This window comes from Netta rufina (assembly GCF_964035555.1).
Source record: "Netta rufina genome assembly, chromosome: 4".
In the NCBI taxonomy this organism is placed as follows: domain Eukaryota; kingdom Metazoa; phylum Chordata; class Aves; order Anseriformes; family Anatidae; genus Netta; species Netta rufina.
In genome coordinates this window covers 29,912,884-29,926,602 of record NC_140127.1, presented here as the reverse complement: position 1 = coordinate 29,926,602, position 13,719 = coordinate 29,912,884, and the positions used below count along the sequence as shown (strand labels likewise).

General features: G+C 45.9%; 1 protein-coding gene across 4 annotated transcripts in view; it reads left to right on the top strand.

Annotated features, from left to right (window-relative positions):
- The first annotated feature begins 1,305 nt into the window (after window positions 1–1,305).
- Window positions 1,306–13,719, top strand: part of RAPGEF2 (Rap guanine nucleotide exchange factor 2) — a 180,842-nt gene continuing 168,428 nt past the window's right edge. For all 4 annotated transcript variants that reach the window (XM_084286452.1, XM_084286451.1, XM_084286449.1 and 1 more), the window contains exon 1: window positions 1,306–1,708. In XM_084286452.1, the coding sequence (XP_084142578.1) occupies window positions 1,640–1,708 (69 nt within the window). In that variant the 5' untranslated portion in view covers window positions 1,306–1,639. The remainder of the gene's footprint in view (window positions 1,709–13,719) is intronic.

Here is a 13,719-nt window from a genome sequence, read left to right as displayed (position 1 = left end):
AAAATCTTAGCACTCCGGGTTGGTATGCTGATCTTCAGAAAAGCTGGTACTTCCATGTAGCTGCAGGCTTGATTAATTTGAAGAAATGATACTCTCTGGATGATGAATGTGAGGCATATTTAAAACTTATTTTTCAGGGCAAAGGACATTGTATGTCCAATGCTAGTTAAAAATAAAATTATTCCCCATAAGGACTACTAATAAGCAACCAGAAGCAAAATATAGCTGGGATGTGGAGCTCTCCCTGTTTCCCGTGGTCTGCCCAGAATTATACCCCGCATATGAGTGGGCTTAGCCCAGAGAGTTATCTTTGTTAACGAACCAAAAGCAGGTTTCATTCAAGAGGTTTAGTAGACTACTATTTGAGGACACGGCCTGCTTGAGAGTCATCCATGTCTAAAAGCATACGGCTTTGTCTCCTGAGACAAGAAGTGTATGTCATGCAAGACGAAAACTGTTCTCCCTATGAATGTTCATTGTTTTTCACAAATAAAAATAAAAACAAACGTGCTACCTTACAATAAAAATGTGCAAACCCTTATTAGTGACTGAAAATCAATTCTATCAGATTTCTTTGTGTCAGTATTATTTACACTGCACAATACGTAGCAGCAAAGGGTACACATTGTTTACAAAAGGAAATACAGTAACAGTTCTACATTGCCGCTAATGACACATTAATAACAGCTCCCTGCTTAGCATTTCTTAAGCTGCTGCTGTGCCGTGTTCGGTGTCGTGGCAAACAAACATGACCAGCCATGAGATGAGACCTTTGTGCTCTAAAGGCTGTGCTCAGGTGAGAGGACAGAGCCAAGGGGAGCCCCCAAACGTTCAGCCTGTCCCCCCATGCTGCGGTGAGGGCGGCCGGCCTGGGTGGGTTTTGGGAGGGATGGCAGCAGGTGGCCTGCCCGAGGCCCCCAGCCACGCCACCCAACAGGTGGGGTCCCAGACGCTTGACGGCACCCTCGGGACTCTCACACCCCATCTTTTTGGGGCGAAAATCCCCCAAACGACAGGCGGCGGCTCTCGGGGCAGGGCAAGCTTCCCGGGACGGCTTGCAGCAGAGCCGAGCTCGACCACCGAGCCCGAGAGCCCACCTGGGGGCACCGGGGCGGCAGCGGGGGCCCCACCGGGACCCCAGCGGGGGGGAGCCGGGCACAAAGCGCCCCCCTCGGCCCGCCCCGTCCCGCCCCGTCCCGCCCCGGCGCTCCGCCTCCCGGAGCCAGCAACTTCCCCGTGGCCGAGACGGGCGCGGAGCCCCCCAGCAGCCCGGATGGGAGGCGGAGGCGCCCGGGGGGATGCGGCGGAGCGGCAGCGGGCCGGCGGCAGGCGCAGGGCCGGATAGAGCGGGAGCGCCCAGCCGCCGCCGCCAGGCGCCCCCAGCCCGCCGGGCGCCCCCGCGCCCCCTTCGCCGCCGGGGCTCGGTCTCGGTCTCGGCCTGCTCCGGGCGGCGGCGCTGCTGAGCCCGCGGTGCCCCCCCCCCTCGCCGCCGCCGCCTCCTCCTCCTCCTCCTCCTCCTCCTCGTCGCCCCGGCCCGCAGCGCCAGGCCGCGGCCGGCCCTCCCTCCTCCTCCTCCTCCACCTCCTTCTTCTCCTCCCCTCCCTCCTTCCCCGCCGCCTTGCCGGCGGAGAGGGGCGCGATGGCGTCCTACGTGGATAACAGCTTCCGCCAGGCGGTGATGAAGAACCCGGCGGAGCGCAGCCCCCAGGTAAGCGGCACCGGGACCCCGCGAGGGGAGGGAACCGGGGGGCACCGTGGGGAGGAGGCAGGGACGGGGCGGCCACAGCCGCCAACTTTCCTCCTTGCCCCCCTTTCGCCCCGGGGGGGGTCGCGCCGACTGCTCCCGGCCAGCGGCGGGGGCGCACCGGGGGTCGCGGAGGTCCCGAAGCCGCTGGGGACCGGGGCCGTGCCCGCGGGGCGCGGCGGGGTGAGCGGCGCCCGGGGCGGTCACCGCCCGCTGCCCGCGGCTGAGGAGCTTTTCGCCGCGCCCCCCGGCTGGCCCTGCGGGGGGCTGCGCTGCCGTCCGCCCCGTTTTCCAGGGGCTTCCCCCCCCCACACACACACCCCTTGCGTCCTGGGAGCTCGGCGTGCTCTGGGTTTTTAGGAAGAGATGTTTTCGCAGATTATTTTGGCACGACGCTGATTGGCCGGTGGCGCTTTCAAATTGGGGGCAAAGAGGAAACCTTGACTTTCGGGCTGCACCCAGAAGTCATTCCTCCTACTAGAGAGACGTCATTGTGGTAATGTTATTTTTATCTGCGTGGAATATGTGTGAGAAAATAAAAGCTTCCATGGAAAAACACGCTGGCTGCATAGGCATCATACTTAGCATGTCTCCTTTACAAACCTTCTGGTCCCCCCGTCTTATTTTATTTTTTTTAAGCTTCTGGAATGTGTTTTTGTGGTGCTAAAGTTGTTTCTTTGTCCTTGTTTGACCTTTCCAAATGTCTGTTCCCGAGTGTTGAAGCTGGTCCTTCAGCGCCTTGTGGAAGCTGCAGGAGGCCGAGCGCCCTGTCCTGGGGAGAGCGCGGTTGACGAAGCCGCGGCGAGAGCCCTCGCGCTGGGAGAAGCACGCAGCCCAGCACGGGGAGCCGTGGTGGCCGTGCCCGACCTGGGCAGCCGGCTGTCGAGGGACGGCCGGCTGTCTGCGGGGAGTGACACCGGCAGTTGCTCAGGAACCAGTCAGTCAGGTCGTGGGGCCACCGGGCTGGGCTCAGGAGCCGAAACTTCCCCGTGACAGCTGTGTAGGTCCGCGCCAGGTGAAGCGAGCTGGCCAACTTGTGTCCCTGCCAGCCAGCCCTTCTCTCTGCAAGGGGTAACCAAAAAAAATAACTGGGAGTAAGAAGTGACGCAGTGAAAAAAAAAGTCAGCTTGAATGCAGGGACAAAGCTGGTGTGAAGGGCACAGAGCAGAGAGCTAAATCGGGAACGCTGGGGCTGCATTAATGCACCAAAACTTAAAAAATCAGCAGACTGAAAGCCTGCTGTGGCAGTCGCCACAGGAAAAGAAACCCACCCTGAAATCCACGGAGCTGACGCTGGCCAAAATAAGCCGCAAATACAACCAGATTGGTGGGAAATGTAACATGTCATTAGTGCTGGGAATGCTTGAAGCTGGTGATCAGGCGTGCCCTCCTGTCGCTGCTGGTGGGAGCAGGGCTGCCAGAGGAGCAGTCCCCATGCCCTCCCTGAGCGGCTTGTCCCGAGCTATGCTGCGTAGAGTTTTCTAGTGCTTGCTTTCCACTCTGGAAGTTGTCTCAGTTTTATCTTACAGAGGTATTGGAATTTGAAAGATATGTAGCTATGCATGATAGCTCTGTAATGCAGTTATCAAGTGAAAAAAAAAAGTTTTTATATAAAGATACCTAGACCTTGTTTTTCCGTCCTCCCCAAAAGCAACTTTTTACCATCCTTATTTTCCTTTCCATGTGTTTTCTTTCTTTACTACGGGACCTGGTAAAGGTAGTTACTTATTTTTGGCTTTTGAGAACTCATTAGGTGAAATCATTTAGAGTCAGTAGAGGGTTGGAAAGAAAATATATATGTTTATCATACTCATGTCAGTACAGGAAATAACACAAGAGGAGTGTTAGCATATTTACTGCTTACTTGCATTAACAAACTCAGTGGGACTCAGCTTCTCCCAGATGAGGGAGGTGTAAACTTGTGTTTGACATTACTATTTTGGCCTGGATTGTCACGGTGCAAATTTAGTGAAGTGACTTCACTGCAGGCTCAGATGAGAGGAGTGACAGCAACATAGGAAGCTCTCAGGCACGTGTACAGTGCTAATGTCTGTTATCTCTGATAGAAACCATTGGAGAAAGCAAACTTAGCTTTGCATGAGCATATGTAATGCAAAAGTCTCTTGGTAATTTTGAACAGGGCTGTTTTTATGGGGGGAAGTCAAACTATTCTATGACTGCTTCGGGAAGCTCTTAGTGTCATACCTCTTCCATGTGTCCTTGTTTAAACTTTTTTTTTTTTCTGAGTTTTGTGAATTACAGCTTAACACTCCGTTGCCAAAACTAAAAAAAAAAAATAAAATACATATATGTAGCCTGTACTAGAACATGTCTGTTGTGTAACAGCTCTCCTCTGTAATTGCTTTATTAAACTATTCATTTTCTCTTTAAAGACTTGAACTGGGAAGTTAATTTAACTACTTTGGGGAATCTGACTTTTAAATGTTCATAAATTACAAATGATTTTATGCCCTTAAGCTGTGAGTAATAGCAGTCTACTTTTTTTCTCCCAAATGTCATCTTGTATGAAGTTTTATAGCTTTATGTCTTATCAAAACCATTTCTTATCAGCTTCATGGGCCACCTTAGAGAGCACGATGTTTTTTTCTGGTGTAGTTTGATCAAATAAAATAAATACGGCTGCTTTTGTTTTCCACTAAGAGAAAACCTAATCTCCCTCTTTATCTGAACAGCTCATTTGCATGGCATGGTATGTGACTTGCTGGGTACTTCAGAAACTCCACATACTAGCTCACTGTGTTCATGCCACATAGTGAAGTTTGCAGGAAGAATTTTTAACGTATGCCTTAAATGTGTTGGGTGCCGAAGGTTTTCTTCTGGAAACAGCCATCTCAGCATGGTAGTGGCTGAGAAGTCACAGCATCAGCGGGCACCTAGCAGGAGAGGGGAGCACTGCACCGCTCCCCTTGGTTGGGTGCTGGTGTGTCACTGCAAGGCCCGAGACATCTAAACAGGATGCTACTGCTGGGCAGATATTCCCTTCTCGAGTACTTGAGAGGAACAATGGTTTAATTATAGGATGTACCTATGCTTTTTCCAAATAAACTTTCAGCTTGTTCTCCAGTTGTGTTATTTTTAACTCATAGCCACTGATAGTGTGATTGTGTGCAAGCTTAAGATAAGCCAGAAATGAGCGTTTCCTTCTTGCTATAGTGATCTCTTAGAAAATAAAAGGGAGGCACTTTAATTTAACAGCCATAGGAAAGAAGTGTTTCACAGGTGAATCCAGGGTAAGGGAATACATTCAGGTTTATTGTGAATATAACTAATAAACTAGAAGTTAGTTGTTAACACCCCCAGAGAATGAAAATCCAGTGTCTGGTGAACCAGTGCTGTCTTTTGGTGGCTCTTAGGTTGTAGCTGGGACAGATGGCTGCAGGCAAGATGAATGAAGTTACGGTAAATTTGTACCTCTGCCATAGAGGTTTTTCTTGCCATGTTTCAGCATTTAACTGGGAGAATAAAAAACAAAGTAACTACTGCGGAAAAAGTGAGACCTTTACCTGACAAAGCAAGTAATGTGTGTGTTTAGCACAGAAATAGCTACAGAATATATCTTTGAAGTAAGGATACATTTTTTCCTCTTAATGTTTACTCTTTAGCTAGTGTTGGTACACAGCATAGCTTCAACAAACTCAGCTGTAGAGTAGGCTGCTTTGTGCCGATAACCCAATCTGAGAACCCTTGCGTAGCTCGGATTCTTTCTTGCGACCTCTCATCGCAGTCTGTCAGAAAAAGTTCAGGAATGTCTGATTCAAAGCTTCCACCATAAATTTTCATGTGCTTCCTGAGGCTGAGGACTTGCACTTTAACAAGCTGTTCGGTGTTTCTCTTGTTCTGAAAGAAAACAGGTTTATTTCCAAGCTTTTCTGAAGGAGGGTGCGTTTTCCCATAGCCCTTCACATCTCTGTTGATAAGGGCCTTGGGAATGGTGAGAACACAGAGGAGTGAAGTTGTTGCTTTTCTTTTTTCTTTTTGCATTACTCCTCCCTGTAACAGGGTGAGTACTCTGTGCGTTAGCAGGTTTCCCTATCCTGTAGGAGTGAGTTTCACCGATGCTTGCAAACACCCGGGTGTGACGAGGGAGCCTCCACCTATAGAGCAGAAATAGCTGGTTTGAAGCCTTATCCTCAACACGTGCCTGCTTTCTCATTGCATCAGGAGGTTGCAGCTGGGTTAGCTGTACAAATCCAAGCTAATTGGAAACTCGGTAACTTGGAAACTGCCGGTTTAACTGTAGCAGTGATAAGCTCAGTGTAATTTCCTACTTCATTAATCGCCTGTTTGATAGAGTTTGCTTTTGAACCCCGCACTGCTGTACCTGCAGGAGCATCTGGAGCTGCTTGGGGCTGGTCCCGTCCCTGTGAGTTGCAGGCATGCTTGTGACAGCCCTGTGGGCACACGCTCCTGCCCGTAAAGCTGTGAGCATTGGTGCTGCCTTTCCTTTCTGTGGCACACTTGCACAGTGAAGCTCCTGAAGCGAGCAGCTTGTGCTTGCTGGGCCTGAAGCCTGGGCACCCACCCCTCAGCCCACGCTGCTCTCACCTGCTCGCCTCCCCCGGTGCCACTCGCTCAGAGCCCCGTCCTCCCCCACCCACACCCTGCCTTTCTTGCGGTCTGTGCTGCTCCGCCGCACCGAGTCGGAGGCGAAGCCATCAGCTGAACCACTGAGGCAAAAAGGACTTGTAGTTCTTGCTTGCCGTGGGAGCAGAGCTAGAGCAGTAAGCGGTGCACAAGCGTTTCCCCTGAAGTCACGTTTCCCCTTCGCAGGGAGGCACGCTGTTTGCTGCGTGCTCAGGGCGTTTGTGGAAAACACTTCACACCCGGGGGGAGAGCTGAGGGGAGGAGAGAAAGATTTAAACATAATCTCAGGAGATGCTCTATTTAGTTTATACCAAGTGCAGGAGAGGTTAGGTAAGTTTTTGTGGAAGGAGTTATTGTTTTTCAAATTCCAAGACTTTAAAAGTCTGTGTGCTTACGCAAATTATTGAGTGGTAGCTCTGATTCATTCTGATGAATTACTGATTTGATTTTGATAGCTTTTTTCCTAAATCAAGATGCTGCCACTTGATCTGTTAGCGCATTTTGAGAATAACCGTATGTATACCGAACAGATTGCAAGAACTTTGACTTCCTTATGGAGGGCTTTTTGTATCCTCATGAGAAAATATATTTTGGCTTGTGTTTTGGGAATTTTCCCACAGTAGGAGATCTAATTTTTGCAAGGTATTGTTTGGGAATTGAAAAGGAGCGCTGGCAGAAAGATAGCTCCACAAAGAGCCTTTGTGAAGGGCGGCCCAGCCTGCGCGCGCTGTTTGCTGCAGCCAGTGTGGCAGATTTAATTTGCTGGATATATTTTGCATGAAAGGATGTATTTTAGTAAGTCTCGAAATGGAAGTAGTGTTCCAGTTTGCTTGTTCTGAACTTTGTGAAGTACAGAAGAGAGGAAGCCTGCTGCAGCGCTTCTCTTACAGCTTTGTTTTGGGGCTGAAACTGGCTGTTTATTCTCTGTGCAGCTCTGTTCTGCACGCGTATCTGTGGATGGATTTCTTTGTGCGTCTCTGTATTGTCTGACCTGAATAAAAGTGATTTATATCCCATTTTCAGCAGTCCCAGAGAGTTCTGGTTAACAATGATGGCCAGTATGTATATCATTACCTGATTAAAACAGTGAAGGAAAAGGATAAAGTTAAAATAATTTAAGTGTTCTGGGAGAGGGAGGGGGAGAAGGATCTTTATTCTCAGTCACTAATAAAACAAAGGTGTTTTGCTATCCATAAAAATACCAATACAGCAAAATTTCCACATTTTTATCTTCGTTGCAGGTACTCTGATAAACCCTTAAAAGGACACAATGAAAATCTGCTATCAGTGTGAATTACCTGAGAAAAGGGATTGAGTTTCATGGAAGACATGTTGGCCAGGCATGTCTGTTGCCTGTCTTTACTGGGCTGATTGTTTTTGTTTGCTTGTTTGTGAGTGTCTTAAAGTGAAAATAAACTTGGCTTAATAAATGAAAATGCTTATCTAATAATTATTTGTGGTTTGCAAAAGGGGAGATGCATCCCGTTCTCCTTGGGATGATGCTCTTAAATTTTGGATATTTTTTTTTTTTTTTGTGGTTTGTAATTGCAGTTTTGCTTTTTCTTTTTCAAGGGTACTTTTGTCTCCCATCTGTCTTACTTTTTCTGCATTTGGAGGGAGAAATAGCAGTGCAGTATTTTCTGTTTGAAATTAGTCATTCAGACGTCTTATCATATTAACCAAAAAATAAATACAAACTTAGCGGGGTAAGATAGGATGTTACGCAAATGTGGTCTGTAAGCAGATAATGGAAAAATAAGGCAGTACCACCAATACAGCTGGAAGAAGCTTCTGATTGAGATTTGGCTTGTTTAAACAGAAGACTAAATCTTTTATGGCACATTGTATTTTTCTAGCAGCAAAGCTTGTTTAAGAGCTTTGTTTCCCATGCTGATGTCTTCTGCTGCCTCACTTGTGCTGATCCAACTGTTTGTGAAGCTACAACATAAACAGGATAAGTGATACAATCTTGTTAGCTGAACAAAAGAAAATGACTTTTGAGACGTAGGGTGTGAGGTTTCTTCTTTCTGAAATCTGGGTGGTGCAATGGTCTACTTTAGATTATGGCTCCAAATGGAAGTCTTGGCGCATCTGAAAGCGCGAAGACTTGTATAAGGTGGAGAATAAACGCTTACATTGTGCATAGGATCTTCTGAACAGCTTGACCTCTACAGAGAGCATGTGGTGCTGTGTTATCAAACACTTTCTTGCAGTATAAAAAAAGAAATGGATGAGACGTTACAAGAGTATTTACTCTTGATGCATTTTCTAACATGAGAATGTTTTTAACCAATGATGCATATGTGCAAGATACTTGTTGAGAGAGAGGTCTTTTTTTTTTTTTTTTTTTTTTTTTTTTTTACTAGGGATTAACATCAGAGGAAACTTTTGTAATAACTCCCTATTTCTAGTTTCTTTTTCCCCACTAAAATACAGCAACAGCAGGAAAACTGGGTAGCGACACTATCTTTGCATGCACTGAGCTGGGTGGGTAAGAGATGCTAACGCCTGATATGTTTCTGTGTGCTCAATATTGACTCTTGTCTGTATTTGTGTTGCTTTGTTGTACGGGGTATGAGAAATGGGTGCTTGTGTGCTTTCTTCATAAGGAAAACAAAGATGTAAAGGGAAACTTAATTTTGTTGGTATGCAAGTTAAGAGGCGCGCACGCCTTTTCCATTTGTTATCTGTTGGGACGTATCTACAATACATACTCTACAATGTTTTTGTTTCGATTTTGAGGTGAGTGCTTAATCTTGTTAGGAAACCTTCCCTTCACCTGAGCAGAAGACTTTGTCAAAATACTTGACCGAGCTGAACTCAGTAGCACGTTGCAGTTGTGTATGTAGCCAGCATGAACTTGACTGGCTGTGTGTATTTTGGCTTTGTCAAAGAAGTATCAGGATACACAGCAGTGAGTATTTAAGTGTGCTTTGAATGGAGAGAGTGTGCCTTGGCCGTGCAGTATTACAGATTTCTTTGTATGTGGGGATCAGAAGTACCCTCCCTGGTCTGTGCAGGCAGGAGCCACTGCCGTAGGCACAGTGCCTGATGGCTGACCGTGTGCTGTCCACTGGCTTGCTGCGAAGGTGGCGTGGCTATGGTTATGAAGAAGCAGCGATTTTGTTTATATAGCCATGTCAATAGTTTGAAATCCTGGTGTTTTGCTGTATTGATTTATGGTGGCACTGAGTGTAGAGATAGCTCTGGTCTTTCCAGGTTAGCAAGTACAAAATCAAAATCTGTTTTAAAAGGTGTTAAGATGTGATTGTATCACCAAGGAGGAGCACGACATGCTGAGCAGACAAGATGGTGTTGTTGAGGTATTACTGGATTCTATGGCAGTTGATTAAAAAGCTTTATTAAAAGAAAAGACAGACACCCCCCCTAGGCCAAACTCCACAATTTCTGGATGTGAGATTTACAGAGATTCTGTACTGAAGAGAGTGTTAAGAGCGATGCAGGTGCCTGGTGCTGCTGAAACAGGACATGTGGCCAAGATGCTTTGTGCTGCTGGGCTTGCTGTTGGAGCCCTAACAAGATGCTGAAAGCTGCAGAGATGCTATCCATCGGTCTTGACACAAGTTGTGATTTCCTGTTGAAGACAGTTAACGATTGGCTGCTTCCCCAGTGAAAGCAGTAAATGGCCCATTGATTGAAATTACATTAGTACTATGCCTTTGTAAAATATTAATTTAGCTTGTGGATAAAATGCATGTTGGTTTATTGCATCGCTTCCTTTCTGGCTGTAGTCTCAAAGGAGTAAGTAGCAAATGCATCTTAAAAAATGAGAGGAATGGCTTGTGGAGGATGCTGTGTGAAACAAGAAATAAGATCTTGCGCCGGTGTGTGCTATGAGTGCTGGTTACATGGCCTGATTTATTAAACTCTTTTTTATTGGTGCAGTAGCTAAGTAATTTCTGGAATATATTGCCTGCTACAGAGGTAGTGAGCAGACAGCAAGCACTCCGAGTAAAGCAGTTTTCACTCTGAGTTATGGAAAGGCAATTTTGAGGGTCTCGGTTTGAGTAGCACTTCACGTTCTCTGTTGATCTGCTGTATACGCTTCTACGTGGTGCCCTGAGTGTTGGGGGCCTGTGATGAATCCATTACACAAAGCACCCAGAAATCCTGCCTGGAAGCTGCCCAGAGGGGTCTTCTCTGAAGACTGAGCACTTCTGTGTGACGCAGGTGTGGAAATACACGTGGCTCTGTGAGCCACATGCTGACCAAGACCAGGCACTTGTAGGAAGGAGGGTAATTGTGTTTCCATCCTTATTATGGCTTCTCTGTGCCTGCTGGAAGCTGCTAATTAGGGCTGATGCCTTGTTTTAATACATGATGATTTAGTGGGAAGACGCCAGCTCCTTGGTCACAGGCCACCAAATGACTATCAGATGGCAACACAATTCAAGACTAGCTATTAAAAATGATTTGAAGTAACAACGTCAAGGAAAGAATAATTGGTGCAGAGGTTTTCAGAGGTGGAGGAGAAGAGTTTATTGCATCTCTGCTGTATCTGAGGCAGCCATCTATTTTAGTGCCACGAGCTCTTATTTTACTAGACAGAACATTGATGGATAGCGGGTCTCCACTACTCCTAAATCCTCCTGGAGAAGCTTGTAGGGCTTTTATTTAGGGTGACTCTTAGAAGAATCTCTCCTCAGCTGTTGAAAAATGTGTAGACAACTGGGTACTGCTGGAGAACGATTACGTACGTGATGTGGTGCACAAATGCTTTGTTAGCTTTATAAAGCAGTTGTAAGGAACTGGAGCAAAGAAACCTGAGCTTTGCTGTAGCACGTGTTATTGGTCCGCATGGGGAGACGGTGTATTTCTGAATGCCCAGGTGAAACATCAATCCTTTTTTCATTTCTCCCTTCTCTTACTCTTTGTACCTAGCCCCGTACTATGGTTTTGTCTCTGTCCTGTTAATTTGATGTCTTGTAGTTTCTTCTTTTCTAAACCTGGGTTGGTAGTTTTTGTTTTTGTGCTTTAAGGTATTTACCTCAGGTATTTCTCTTCGTAGGAGGAGAGCACTTAAAAATGTCTATTAATTTCAGAGTGGGAAGTAAATTCCTCTTAATTTGCAAAATACAATACAATGTATATTACAGAAATTATTGTTGACTTGTAGAAGAAAAAATAGAATTACAGTATATCCTCGTTTGAGCTGGAATATGCCAAACCTTTAACTTCATTGGGCTGACAAACTAATGTGGCTGTTTAAGGTCTAACTTTCTTATGTGAATGGATATTCTATGTGAGTGTAAAAATAAAGACAAACTAATGGACTTTTCATACCGTCTGTCTTAGCTGGACAGTAAGTGAACGTGTGGCTGTGACGAAAGTAGCACAGTTCGTAGTGACACAACCTAAATAAATCCAGTCAGGTTTTCTATTGACATTGGCCCACGTTTCAGCATAGGAGTTACCTTACACGTCTCTTGAACAAAGGAGGTTTGTTTGAAGCAGGTGTTCTAATGGTTACCCTGGCCTTTACAAATAGTTTTTTGGTGAAGTATTACTTCAGCTGACTGTGGGTAACTTCATAAGGCGTCTTGGCTTATTGCACGTATTTTCTCAAAAGGGCCATCGTGGCAATAGCTTCATGATGCTTACTCCCTCTTACATGGCTGTTTATTTTTAGAAGGTACTTGTCACAATTTGTCAGCCACATGCTGGCCCGTCACCTCTGCTGTTAAACAGCTGCTAAAATGCAGTTTCTGGGACGACTTTGTAAACCTCATATAACGAATTAATACCTACCCTGATTGTTCCAGGGTAGTCTTATTTTCACTAGGAAATATGCAGCTTGAGCTTGCCAGCTCTGCCAAACCTATGAAATGGTAGAAAAAAAATAGTCTTATTAAATATTGCGACTATACCACAACACACTAAATGCAATTAATGTGGTGGAATGGGTGTGAAGGTATCTGGTGAGATGCCTGAGCATGTTGAAAGACTTGGATTTTATTTATTAACAGCAGTGAAACAGGCTTCTAAATCAGTTTGTTGTGAATAGGGATAGGAGGTGGTGAAGAAGTAGCAGTGGCAGTGCCTGGGCTGGTAAGACACGACTTCTTACATGCTGCATTGCTTTAGGAAACTGCTGTCAGGCTTTTAAAGGAAAAATGAAAATCCTACGTTGTACAAATGACATCTGATCTCTTCCTTGATTTCTTTCCTGTTTCTTCTATTTATAGATGTCTTGTTTTGGATTTATCTGAAAGCCAGGGTCAGGAAGTACAGTCCTTCAAAAATGCTACTTGTTGTGGGTTTCTGGCATGTCCTCTCCCCTCTCCTTCCCAAAAGGAACTGTGCAGACAGTATTTTTCCACAACAAAGCATGGATCCTCAGCCCTGCAGACTTCAGGCTTTGTTGACAGTGGCATATACTGCTTCACCTCCAGACCCAGAGCTGTCCTGTCTTTTAATCATCCCTTGATGTCCACGTCAGTTGTACATCTGATTAAAATGCAAAAGACATTAACCACTTTATTGGGAAGTGTTACTACTTTGAGCAGTGTCCACGTGTGCGTTGGGATGTGGGGGCAGAGGTACATGGGCTGTATCCTATTTAGCAGGGCTAATTTCCCATGTAGAGTTTCAGATGACTAATTACTTTGTTTTAGACTTGGAAAAAAAAAATATATACACACACACACACACCTGAGGATGCTCAGCCTATGCTTCCACCAGCTGTTTAGGGGCATGGTCTTGGTGCCAACATCACTTTGTCTCTCCTGTCTTGAAGGAGAGGAGAATAAAAAGCCCAAGGTCATGAAATGCATGAAGCCTTTTGCTAATTCTGGTGTAGGAAGAGGTTTTTCCCCAACTTGGAAACAAAAGGCAATTTCTTCAACTGGCCTTCTGAGAGAGTGTGGCAATTCTGAGGGCAGTAAAGATGTGGGATAGAAGTTCAATGAATGCTTTTGATGAAATAACTGCTTTTGTGGTGGCTGGGGTTCAGTGCAAGGTCTTAAATTCTGGCCTGATTTCTCACCAGCAGCACTGCTTAGTCACTCACGTTTGAGCTGTTCTGTTTATGCAGGAAAGTGACTGAACTTGTATGATCCTGGCATGACTGCTTACAGCAAGAAGGACCTTAAAGTACTCTTGAGGAATAGGTATTGCAATAAGGAATTTAAAAGTAAGCTATAATTGAAAACAACATTACAGTCTTTAACTAAAGGACCCTGCCACCAAGTCTTCCTGTGATGGTTGCTTTTTTCTTTTTCATCCAAACCTGTGGACTTACTGAGAGTGCTGATGACCAACAACTCCTTCTTTTTGTCATACACATGACTGTGTTATATTGAATTATTTGTACCCTGTAATGACTGTTTGACCGCTTGACTTTGTTTTAT